At 52.5% G+C, this 11,802-nt stretch overlaps 4 protein-coding genes across 4 annotated transcripts; 3 read left to right on the plus strand and 1 right to left on the minus strand.

Annotated features, from left to right (window-relative positions):
* Window positions 1-1,102: 1,102 nt before the first annotated feature.
* On the plus strand, window positions 1,103-1,676 carry BO83DRAFT_185108 (uncharacterized protein). The gene has a single exon (XM_025526501.1). It carries the CDS (start codon window positions 1,227-1,229, stop codon window positions 1,563-1,565), a length of 339 nt encoding a protein of 112 aa, XP_025382611.1. The 5' UTR covers window positions 1,103-1,226; the 3' UTR covers window positions 1,566-1,676.
* On the plus strand, window positions 1,677-2,743 carry BO83DRAFT_185114 (uncharacterized protein). The gene is made up of 2 exons (XM_025526502.1): window positions 1,677-2,208; window positions 2,264-2,743. Exons 1-2 carry the CDS (start codon window positions 1,787-1,789, stop codon window positions 2,646-2,648), a joined length of 807 nt encoding a protein of 268 aa, XP_025382612.1. The 5' UTR covers window positions 1,677-1,786; the 3' UTR covers window positions 2,649-2,743.
* Window positions 2,744-4,297: 1,554 nt separating this feature from the next.
* BO83DRAFT_383199 (uncharacterized protein) lies at window positions 4,298-4,670 on the minus strand. Its single transcript, XM_025532416.1, has one exon. The coding sequence runs from the start codon at window positions 4,653-4,655 to the stop codon at window positions 4,479-4,481; it is 177 nt and encodes a 58-aa protein (XP_025382614.1). The 5' UTR covers window positions 4,656-4,670; the 3' UTR covers window positions 4,298-4,478.
* BO83DRAFT_412423 (uncharacterized protein) lies at window positions 4,298-11,794 on the plus strand. The gene is made up of 9 exons (XM_025534403.1): window positions 4,298-4,671; window positions 4,735-5,694; window positions 5,755-5,981; window positions 6,042-6,172; window positions 6,235-6,481; window positions 6,544-7,059; window positions 7,111-7,224; window positions 8,517-8,680; window positions 9,387-11,794. Exons 2-9 carry the CDS (start codon window positions 4,781-4,783, stop codon window positions 11,481-11,483), a joined length of 4,410 nt encoding a protein of 1,469 aa, XP_025382613.1. The 5' UTR covers window positions 4,298-4,671; window positions 4,735-4,780; the 3' UTR covers window positions 11,484-11,794.
* Window positions 11,795-11,802: the final 8 nt, after the last annotated feature.

The following is an 11,802-nucleotide window of genomic DNA, read 5'->3' on the forward strand; positions in this document are numbered from 1 at the left end:
ATCCTTGTTAACTAGATACTTGGCCGGAGGGGGAAAATATGTAGCTAGATGTTACTAGTAGTAAGTATAGTTGTTAGATTACTTAGTAGATAGGCCAGTCGGTCTCTCCAATTCAAAGAAAGTCGATTCCTTTTCCAGGATTTGGTTTGGTCTCTTTCTTTCCTCTTCTATCCTGTACTGTACATTTCCTTTCCCTCTTGGAAATAAGACTCAGCTGATGCACGATGCATGGTTTTTTTTAAGTTCCAAAGCATGTATCTTCGTATCCTGCATCAGGTGTGCAAACGGATGGATCGATTGATCATCCAATGTAAACTAACCTGAGAATAAAGAAAAATCGAAATTAAAATTGATTTTTTTGAACGCTTACGAATAAATGGGAAAAATTTAGTTCCAAGTGAAAGGAAAGGGAATAAGAGGAAGGAAAGCCGGAAGCGGCTGCGGTTCGTTCGTTATTTTATGACCCAAAAGTCTAAGCGGCGCCAGGCGGGACGGGCGATCCATATTTTTTTTTTTCCATTCCCTTTCCTTCATTTCATTTTTTTCATTTTCGTGATCAGGAGAGATGGGAGGAAGAGGGAAGAAGTGAGTGGGAGAGAGGACCGGACTGGGAAGAATATGGATGAGAGAATGTGGCTGGTAGTGAGTGAATAAATGGGTTTCTTGTATTCTGTTGGAGTATTATTTATATAAGTATTGTTGTATTGTTGGTCTATTGAATGGTATCAGTGTATTCAAGTAGTAGTTTAAGAAGTGAATAGATGTAGCTATAATAAAAATTGCAGTTCATGGTTTTCATGGTCTGAATGAAGGCATTCATACGCATACGGCTCCGGATAGTCCAGGAGATGATGTGATGCGCGTGGTATGGTACTGGTAACCGTCCAAATGGGGGTGTTTTCCCAGTGTTTCTGACCAGACAGGAACCGTTCTGTTGCCAGCTGTAGAGAAGCAACTTTGCTAGCTACCACAGTAGTAAATTGCTTATCTACTAAAGAACAAGACGCGTATCGGACGGTATGGAGACGCGGCGGTAACGCGCCGGACCCAGTAAAATGGGGGGATTTCTCCGTAAAGGAAGTAAGTACGGAAAGGGCGGGCGGCGAAAGGGCAAGTCAGTAGGCAGTCGGAACTGACCTTCAGCTTCTCTCCTGGACTGACCGCACCAGAAAAGTCTGGCTTGTCGTTCCCTAGACGAGGAGCGTGAGAAACACACACACACCACAATGAAACCACCACTCGGCGCCTCGACATCCCCATCCATCCCTTTCTTCCCTTCCCCGTCTCCCTCCTTCTCTTCTCCTCTCCCTCCTTCCATCTTCCTTCCCCATCACCATCATCATCCTCACCCTCAACTCCACCTACACCACCACCGCCCTATCCTCACCACCGGAGTATGTCACCAGCGCCTCACGTCCACTGCCTCCCTCTTCAGCCCTGCCAGACTTTCGCCTCTCTCTGACCGAGTCTCGCCGCCGCCCACGACTAACACCACCACCGTTCATCCGGTTCCCTTCCATCCCACCAACCAATCCCTCAACACCCACGTCACGATCGTCACTTAATTCTTCTACCTCCTCGCCTCAACTCAGTCTTGCGGCTTTTATTAATCCTCACCCACCTCACCTTCGCCTACGTTTGGCCGTGGTCTCTGCCTAAACAACCCGATCGGGGGGGTCCCTTCTCATCTTACTCTCCTCCCCTTCTCCTCTTCGCATCGTCTGAAGGGGCAACCCAACCTATCTCATCAACTCCAACAACGATCTCGACGTCGAGACGATCCACCATGCCGGCCGCCAGCTCTGCCAGCTCCACCGCAAACGGTCGCTCCAGCCGATCTGGACCTTCCAAAAGGATTGTTGTCCTCAAGCTGTCTACCGATCTGCTGAGCCAGTTCGTGACACCACCGCCCGAGGGAAAGGACAAGAAGAGCAAACGGGGTAGCGTCAGCAACACCGACTCGCCCGTCAAAATTCAGGAGCCTTCGTCCCCGGCTTCCTCGTCCGCCGAACTACCTCTCCCTCCTTCGTCCGTGGACAATGCCTCCGATGCTGCGTCCACCCCCGCCGCAGGCACCTCGGCTGCAGACACACCTCGTCGCAAGGGCGTTCCGGGCCCTAAGCCGGGCACCAAACGAGGCCTCAACCAGACGGGCGAGACCACCCCGAAGCCGAGAGGCAAGCCAGGTCCCAAGAAGAAGCCCCGACTGTATGTTCTCCAACCCGATCAATTGGTAATGGTGCATTTGCTAACTGTCTTTTAGTGATGACGGCACTGTCGACACTGCCAAGTTAGTGGCCGCTCACAAGCTCGGTCCCAAGGCCAACTTGGGTGCCATCAATGCTGGTCTACGCGCTCTAGATCGCACCGGGGCCCCATGCCGTCGCTGGGAGCGTAAGCCTCTTCAGCTCAAGAGCTTCACTGGTATTCAATGGATGCTGCCTTCTTGGCGTACTCCCCGTCCGTTGAAGTCCGAGGAGAACGACGAGTCTCAGGGCATGGCTCTTGAGACTGGCGACAGCGACAGCAAGGCCAACCAGAGTGCCAGTGGCGTCCCCAGCGAGAAGAGCACTGGTGATGGTGAACTTACTCCCGCTCCGCCCAACCTGACGGAAGCGTCTTCTCCTGCCATCGCCATGACTGCTTGAAGAATCATGCAATCGCTGTTGCTTCCTCCACCAACGACATATTGTCCTTCCTGTACATTACTTTTTGACACACTACTACCTTTATTCCTTCGATGTTCTTGGTGATGGCTTTTCTGTTTCTGCACTTGCGTGTTGCTCGGGTTGGCGTTGGGTTTGACGGTTACCGGACTTTATCAGCGCTTCACTCGCATGAGAGACGTATTTGAGGCTCTGGCATGGGGACGTGGCGGTGCATCCTGCACATCTCATGGGCTCTTCCTCTGTGAGCTGCTTGCCTTCTTGCTTTCACTGCTCGGTTTTTCTTACTATTTACCACTGTTCTGTATCAGTAGAGATTTCGCTTATGGGATTGGACAAGGGGTTGAGGGAATTTTCTTTTTTTATCGGCGATTGGCCGCATATTCGAGACATGAATACCAAAATGGACTGGAATGGCAGCATTGTCTGCGTTGTCCCATATGGAATTGAAGGCCGATTGTGCACCTGAAGGGCCGCACGTGCTCACTATATTCATCTAGACTAGTAGTTGTCTTGTAGTCCGTAGATAACCGGAGGTACCATCATTCTATGACTGCCCGCTAGGAAAGCTGTCTGTCTCTAGGCTACTATCAAGGGATGCTTGCCTCCGTCATTGCACTGTGGGATATATTTAGGTGATACAATGTGGCAGGAGCCGATGTTACATCCCTCGACGCCTAAAAAGCAAAGACGGGGGGATATTTCCGGTAGCCAAGACTGTCAGCATTCGTCGTGCTGCCCACATCTCCCCCAGAGTACTAGCAAAGGTCTCCATACAGTAGAGCAATAGACTTCGTATCCTAGCTACGGAGTGGTTATCTACTATACTGTATACCTTACTGACGAATTCTCCCTGCCTGTTCAAGGATGCTCCCGGACGAAGGAAGAATCGTGGGTTGGACCGTCCCGGGGTGTGTGTTCCCCCCCAATGGCGCCAGAGCCGGGGGTGATACACAATCCTGGCATCATAGTCCCGCCCAGTTCTAGTCTAGACATACCAACATTTGACATCAAGAAAGAGTCTACCCCACAATCCGCCCCATGGATGGGTAGAAAGGGAACGGGAAATAAGTAAGTGCTCAGCAGGTCGTCATTCCTCTTGGACCACAACAGATGATGAATGAATGAATGATGAATGAACGCAAGGGCCAGGGGGGTTAGAAACGCGGGGAGAATAGGCAAGAGAGGGAGGGAGGGGGAATTCTTCCCCCCTTCTCCTCATTTCTGACAAGGAGCTAAACTAAGAGTTAATAATACCCCGGGATTGTTGTATGTATGCCTACCGGTCCTGTCTTTTTTTGGCTTTCTCTATGGATGGATGATCATGATCATAAGGAAGAAGAAGAGGAGGAGAAGGAGACAGAAGCCGAAGTCTTGCCCTTCTTCCCCGCAGTTTTCTTCTTATTTGTATTAATAGGACTATTCTATTAGTGATAATTATAACCAATATGAACTATGGCTCGGATCAGGCCATCCGTCATGTTTCTGTCTGTCATACTAAGAGACTGACTGATTGACTGTTTCTGGTCTGTTCTGCTCACTTTTCTCCTTGGGTCACGCGAGGTGTGCCCTTTTGGTCATTCACTGCACGCGGTTCTGGTCCTTCTCTTTTTCTCCGTCTTGAGGATTTTGTTCTTTTGTTTATTCTTTTTTTCGTTTTCACTTTGGTTTTGTGCTGGCATTTCTGCTTGTGTTGATGTGAGCACGAAGCGTGTTTCTGGATTGATCGTTGGCTTCATGTATGTATCTCTCTCTTTTACGTCTTCTAGCCCTTTAGGGGGAGAGTTATGTTGCTCCACTTACGCTCCCCGGTTACGGAAGTGCCCCAGAACTAACCATTACTCCACGAGACAGTGAGCCAAAGCCAGACCCGCGAGCAACGGGGAAAGCGACAAAAGGACGAGGGAAGTTCTGGTGCAGAGTATAACTGTTAATCAACAAGAAACAAATAACGGACAAGCGAACGAGCACAAATTCATCATAATTCATGGTGCAGATGCAAATGGTACGAATGAAAGACATCATTTGAAAGTACTGGCTAAGTAAACTAACAGAGCAAGCGTTTAAGTTAGTACCCGGCAGCAGCAGCAGTAGCAGTAGCAGAAGCAGCAGCCATGACTGACGCATCGTTTCCCCCTTCCGGTGGAGCTCCACGAGCAGCAGCTGCTCTCACTACCTCAACTACTACTGCCGCTACTACTACCACTACCACCACCACCACCTCCTCCTCCTCCACTCCTTCAACTTACAACTACTACTCCAACATCCCCAGTATCTCCTCCATCCCCCGTCGGTCTTCTTACGCTTCAGTGCTGTCGGGGACCGCCGCTCTCTCCCCTCCCACCTTTAGCAATCATCCTTTCTCGCCCTTCTCCCCCTCCCTCTCCACCTCCACCGCCTCGTATCCCCCGCCGCCGCCTTTCTCTCCCGAAGCCCGCCTGCTGAGGCCATCCGCCGCCGTGGATGCCGAGATGCAAATGAACTCCTCATGGAGGTCGTCGCCCGGCGATTCGCTTCCTCCTTACTCTCGGAAGTTTGCCAACCTCGCCCGCTTTGACCCTTGCTATCATAACCCCGGTGCATTCACCGACTCGCCCACAGCCTCCTTCACCCCCTCATATCTCCAAAACTCCCGCTATGTCTCCCGCCTCGATGCCGCCCGTCGGGCAAAGCATGCAGCCCAGCGCGATGGCGCCATTCCCTCCTCCACCTCGAATAACCTCTCCACCTCCTCCAGCCAGGCTAGCTTGCCCCGGATTGCACCCTCTCATCGGGGCATGACCTATGATATCATCGAAAGAGAACCCCCCAGCGACGACGACCATCTGCTACCACTCCCCTCCCGATGGAGCGACGACGATAAATTCACCGGCCTGGAGCTTGGGAACGGAGGGTTGGAAGTCCGATACACTGGTCCGGTCAACAAGCATGAACATGAGGCTGCTGCCGTTCGGGCAGATAATCCCATGCCCCCGCAGTGCGGGATCTACTACTTTGAGATCACCATCTTATCCAAACCCAAAGAGGGGTACGCGGAGGCCACTTTATACCCGTATGGAATCATCGGAATGCTGACTGGGAAACATAGAATGATCGGAATCGGATTTTCGAGCAAGAAAGCCTCAGTAGAACGACTGCCCGGATGGGAACAGGAATCATGGGCTTACCATGGCGATGATGGGAAGTCCTTCTTCGGAGAAAGTCAGGGGCAGGGACGACAGTACGGTCCGACGTTTGGGGCTAATGACACTGTGGGATGTGGTGTAAATTTCTCCACGGGATGTGCTTTCTTCACCAAAAATGGCGTGTTCTTAGGTACCTCCATGCTGGCTGCCTCACAACGTCGAGAGTATTACCTCAGCTAACCACGACCAGGAAATGCATTCCGGGAACTACGAAATCTAAAGGTCTACCCGTCGGTGGGCATGAAGAAGCAACCGCCCGTCCACTTGGTAGTGAACTTTGGGCAGCAGCCCTTCATGTTTGATATCGATGACATGGTCAAGGTAAGCCAACCTACACGCTAACTTATGCTGTGTGTTGTAATGTTGCTAATGGTTCCGGACAGAAAGAAAAGTCGTTGATCCATTCGGAGATTGCTCTGACCAGCACGGCCAATCTGCAACCCCCGTTGGATGAATCGGGCCTGCTGCAGGAGTTGGTGGCGCAGTTTCTTGCTCATGACGGCTATGTCGAGACCGCCCGCGCGTTTGCCGAAGAGGTAGCGGCAGAGTCGACGGCGTTGGAGAACGGTCGACAGGCACCGTTGAAGAAGTACGAGGTGGAGGAAGATGTCGAAGCCATCAACCGGCAAAGTATGACTGTTTACACCCTTGTAGTTGTTTTTCTTTTTCTTCCTGTACTGATTTGGCGACAGAGATCCGCGCGGCTATCTTGGAAGGCGATATCGACAAGGCACTCAAGTATACTAATGCCTACTACGCGAACGTATTGCAGACCTACCCGCAGATTCACTTCAAGCTACGATGCCGCAAATTCCTGGAGATGATGCGTCGGTGCAACGAGTCGTCGCCGTCGCCGTCGAAGCGCGGCAAGTCGTCAAATGGACTGTCTGACAGCAGCGCAGTGTTTGACCAGGAAATGGAGTTGGACGAGCAGCTACATGAAGGCGATGGTTACGAGGCGGACGGCATGGACATGGAGGAAACGGAGAGCACAGCGCGATCGAACGAGCTACTTACGGAGGCGGTGCAGTACGGGCAGCAATTGTTCCTGGACTATCCACCAGAGGAGCGGGGTGGGGATCGGAAGATGCTGGACGACATCTTTTCCCTAGTGGCCTACCAAGACGCGCGACGGTCAGTGCATGGCCACTACCTGGACCCTGCGGGACGAATTGCCGTGGCGGAAGAGTTGAACTCGGCCATTCTCGGTATGTTCATTGAAATCTACTACTGATAATAGTTCAATTATTAACTGAAAGCAGTGTCGCTGGGTAAATCCTCATCGGCCGCGCTGGAGCGACTTTACCAACAGACCGAAGTGCTGGTGAACGAGATTAGCGAGGAGGGTGGCGCCGGGGCGTTTATTAATGTGCGTAATGACTTTCTACTTTGAGCGGGCGATCTGGGTAGTCTCGGGAGTATTTTATGTGATGGACGGTTTGATTACATGTGGCATGTGAAGAAAGATTGTGTACCTGCATCTCATGATGGATTGATTGCAGCAGGGGTTTGAGTTCTTTGGGGGGCGAGTGGCTATGCCTTTTCCCTTTCTCTCCCTTCTGAGGGAAAGAAGGGGGAAAAAAAAGGCGCTGTAGGTAGTAGTACATACAACAGCAGACAGTGTAGGGAATAGCGGAATATGCAAATGCACACCGGTCCACTCTCTGGGCTTTCCGATGAAGAAGAAGACGAGGCTGATGCTGATGCTGATGCTGATGATGAAACGAGCCAGGAGAGGACGGAATTGGGCGACCGGATGGAGCAGTGGATGGAGACAGGACCAGCTGGCACGGGATGCTGCATCCATCAGGCACCGACCAGCCTCCCTGGTTTGCCTTGCTTGCTTTGCTTGCTGCGTATCATTTTCATCGGGGAGTGGAGTTTGTTCCGGATCAGATCGGGGAAAGGAACAAACAGTTGTCAGTGCATTAATCAGGAATGAGTTATTTTTATCTTCATGTGAGTGTCGAGGATAATTCTCCAATTCCTCCCATATGTCGATACTCATAGTAGATGATTGTTGTAGATGGAAACTACGGTATGAGAGTGTGTTGTATGTAAGCCTGTACTGTCCGTAATGGCAGTACCGATAAACTTCGCTGCCGTGGGTAACTTTTCCCCGATCGAGCCAATCAGCTACCCTAAATCAGCTGCCGCCTTGATTACTTCTTTTTGTGTTTTGTTCGACATCATCGACTGGGCGAAATGCATTATTTACGCTTTACTTCTTCTTCCAGTGGAACTCATTCCATCCCATCAACTCAATCCTTTTTCCCCCGGTCGTGCATGTCGGCCATTGGACCTGCAGGATTCGGTCTCTGCATTCTTCCTAGGCCCGACAGGGCCCTTTCTTGCCTCGGATTCTTTCCCTCCTTTTCCCCCCTAATCATAATTAGTTAACTAAGTTAGTGACTGGTTTGTATCTGAAGCAAAGACACCCATCTCCACTTCAGCGCCTAAAATTAATCTCTCACAACTCTCCTCTATCTCTCACTGACTGCCTCTCTGGTCTCTCGATGAACTGGCGTCTCCAGTCCAGCTCATCGCTCCGACTAGTAGGGGTGCCAACTCACCTTCTGCTTCAACTTCCTCCACCTGTTCCGAAGAATCCTGCTGCTACTGCCGCTGCTACTTTCCTTCCCAGCCATGGATTCCGATCCACCAGCCGCTAATCATTTGCCCTGCATTCCCTCCCACGCGGCCACCAGTTCCTCTTCTGCTTCTCCCCGTTGCTGCTGTGGCCGCGATGACTGCGCATTCCTGCTCCATAACCATGTCGCCTTGGAGGGGCTCGAAAAGGATTTGGCAACTGCCGCGAGGCTGGGCCAGGTACGTTAGAACTACTTTTTTTTTTTTTTTTTTCTTTCTTTTTTTTTTCTTACTTTTTTCCGTTTCTTACACTTTCCCTTCTCCCCGTACTTTTCCGTCGGTGGATTAATTGCATTATTCATTCGCATTTTAAACTTCGCTCGTTGGATGGTTCTCCGACGTCACCCTGGTTTTCCCGGCCGCGGGGGAGTTCTGGTCGTACAACCGGCCTCTTACTTCCCTGCTGTATAAGGATGACCGGCCAGGGATCTTGCCTTGCTTTGGTTTCTCGTTTCTGCATGTCTGCCCATTGGCTTTTATTTAACCGTTTCATCGTGTTGCGTGACGCCCCTCTATATCTATATCTATCTATCTATCTATATCCTTAATACTCTCTCTCCTGTATACCCGCCCACCCACATACTTCTGTCGGGCTGCACATACTTCTTGTCTACCCGCACATTTTTGTTACCATTTTTGGATGGATCGGTGCCCACCATTGGAATTTGATCATCGCTCGGGCTCGCGAAGATGAATGCAATAGATTGCAGTCGATCGGGAGATGCCTTCGTGGCTTCCTCGCCGCCATCATCACCACCATCCTCCATGCTGGCGTCGTCCCCAGTACTCTCCCATTGCGTTTTTGTCCGTCATGACTGTTTTTCCAGATAAAGCTGCCATGGCGGCAGCCACTAGCAGTTCATCATCGCTAACCTTTGCTCTCCAGGCTCTACTCCACCGTCATGAATCCTACATGGCCGAGGCGGAAGAGGACCGCCATCGGTTACTCGTCAGCATTGAGAATTTAGAACGCGAAAAGCGGGAAGTCCAGGCTGAGAATGCCCGCATCATTGAAGAGAATCGCGGTCTGCTAGAACAGCTCGATGGCCTCAACAAGGCCGTTGCCGAGTCTGACTCCCACTCCAAGTCGCTAGAAACCCGCCTCGAGAGCACCGAGGCGGAGCTGCGCAAACTCACGCACTCAGCGGCTCGCGCCGCCGATCTCGAAGCGCAACTGGCGCAAATGGAAGCGGAACAATCCAAGCTGCAGGAGAGCCTGCAGTCCGCACAGGAGGACTCCAAGTCGGCCGTCCAGCGATGGCGCCAAGCTGAATGTACCTTGCGGGACCTGCACGATCAGGTGGATCGCATCGAGAAGGAAGCCCGCGAGGAACGGGACCGACATGCGGAGCTGGTTCAACGTATGGAACGGCGGCGGACCGTGGAACGGGAGCTTGATGGCGCCGCTGGTCGACTGAAGGGCGCCGCAGCGGCCCAGGAGTTGGGCCGTAATCGCGGCGGCGCAACGGTGGTATCCCGCTTCGTCCGAGATATCCTACAAGACAACGCCAACCTACAGATGGGGATCATGGAGTTGCGGGAGATGCTAGAAAGCTCCAACCAGGAAGTCGAGAATTTGCGGGATCAGGTTCTGTCGCACCAGCCGTTGGGGCCCGAAGACCAGGAGTTCCGGCTGTCCACGACCCTCAGTCAGGAACTCGAGTCGAAGGAGTCGCGCCGGGTGTCGCAGGAATTCCACATCCATCACCACTATCACTCACCAGCCATCAAGAAGGAGCGGGGGTCACTCTTCCGTCGCAACAAGAAGAGACGCTCCCTTGGCAGTGCGACGGTGCTACAAGGAACACCCCTCCCTCACAGGCCGAATCACCGGTCCAAACCATCGACTTCCTCCGCTTCCACGATTCTTTCGCAAACCTCCGTCTCTATTCCCCCGACGGTTCCTCACCGTTGGTCTGTGCAGTCCCCTGCGACGGAATCGATGGCCAGCTCCCCGCAGTCGGCTTACCAGCCGTCTTCCATCTTTGACCGGGTAGACCGCGGGTTCGACTCCTCCCAACCGACAAGCCCTGACAGCACGGTCTTCTCTTCGCCGCTGCGAAACGGCCGGTTCAAAAAGGCGCAGATCGATGCGGCATATCGCTCGCTGGATGGCGATGGAGTGTCAATACCGGGCATTGACGACGAACTGGTTCATGACTATTTCCAGCGTCGCAGCAGCGCCGAATACGCGGGCAGAGCCCCGATGCAGTCCGTCATTCCAGAGGAGAGGGAAGATGGGCGATCGACAAACTATCCCGAATCCGAGCGGGCTGCCTCTCCTGCCGTTCAGGAGGGCATGTTCTCCACACCCTATCGCGGCCCTCGCCGCAGCGCCTCCCATGAAAGTCTCTTTTCCGTGGCTGGCATGGACATCCACACGCCCAGCCGTCGTCCCTCGCGACTGAGCGACCTCCACTCCAGTGCTGTCCCGGTCCGCATCCCCCGCCGGATCATGTCCTCCAGAGCCGACTTGTTCCCCACGCCTCCCGTCATCTCTCCCAGTATCGTCACAGCGGGCAGCGAGCTGGCGATGATAACCGACCAAAGCCCGCAAACACTCCTTGCCTCAGTGGCAGGCAGTCGCAGTCAAACCCCGGTTGAGAACGACCCCGAAGACACCACCACCTCATCCCGCAAATTCTCCTTGGGCCGACGCGTGGGCGGCTGGGTCCGCGGACACTGGGGCACGGCGCCCACCTCGTCCAACGAACCCAACGCCGAGGAGACATCTGCTACAGCTTCTGCTCCTACTTCCAACACACCCAGCCGGAGGCCCTCATCCGCCGGCTCTACCTCTAGAAAGAGCCGACACCATCGGCCTCAGCTGGCCCCTCCTTTGCGCTTCCGCTACCCGGGCGTGAACCAGAAGGGACCGATCCTGGGATTCCGACCTCCGTCGCGATCACGAGTGCCGGTGTCGGTGCATGCAGAGCAAGTGGACGAGGGGCTACTCCGGGAGAGTCTGGCCGACTGCCAGTGAACCACCACTGGTATATTTTGTTAATGTCGAGAGTATCTTGTTGATCATGGTGCTGTCATTCTATTCAGTTACTACCTTATAGTGTTGATGAGCGTGGTTCCAGCATACACTATTGGGGTGTATGCACACATTCCCTTTGTGGTTCATTACTTACTCTTTTATTCACTCAATCCTGTCTTGGAGTGAGGGCGTTCCTTAGATATATTATGATACCCATGAGCGATGTCTATATTGCATACACATACAGAAAATATTTATATTACTATCATTAGAAGAGGGGGTAGTTAGTACCTTTTCTAATGGAATTATACAAACAAAT

The sequence above is a fragment of the Aspergillus eucalypticola genome (assembly GCF_003184535.1).
Source record: "Aspergillus eucalypticola CBS 122712 chromosome Unknown BO83scaffold_42, whole genome shotgun sequence".
Classification (NCBI taxonomy): domain Eukaryota; kingdom Fungi; phylum Ascomycota; class Eurotiomycetes; order Eurotiales; family Aspergillaceae; genus Aspergillus; species Aspergillus eucalypticola.

What these genes read in the sequence shown, in the direction of transcription:
- BO83DRAFT_185108 (XM_025526501.1), top strand. Translation starts at nt 1,227, where the DNA reads ATGAAACCACCACTCGGCGCCTCGACATCCCCATCCATCCCTTTCTTC.
- BO83DRAFT_185114 (XM_025526502.1), top strand. Translation starts at nt 1,787, where the DNA reads ATGCCGGCCGCCAGCTCTGCCAGCTCCACCGCAAACGGTCGCTCCAGC. An exon ending in CCCAAGAAGAAGCCCCGACT is followed by an intron (nt 2,209 to 2,263) that starts GTATGTTCTCCA and finishes ACTGTCTTTTAG; the next exon opens with TGATGACGGCACTGTCGACA.
- BO83DRAFT_383199 (XM_025532416.1), bottom strand. Translation starts at nt 4,655, where the DNA reads ATGAATTATGATGAATTTGTGCTCGTTCGCTTGTCCGTTATTTGTTTC.
- BO83DRAFT_412423 (XM_025534403.1), top strand. Translation starts at nt 4,781, where the DNA reads ATGACTGACGCATCGTTTCCCCCTTCCGGTGGAGCTCCACGAGCAGCA. An exon ending in CGAAGCCATCAACCGGCAAA is followed by an intron (nt 6,482 to 6,543) that starts GTATGACTGTTT and finishes ATTTGGCGACAG; the next exon opens with AGATCCGCGCGGCTATCTTG. An exon ending in CGGGGCGTTTATTAATGTGC is followed by an intron (nt 7,225 to 8,516) that starts GTAATGACTTTC and finishes CCGATCCACCAG; the next exon opens with CCGCTAATCATTTGCCCTGC.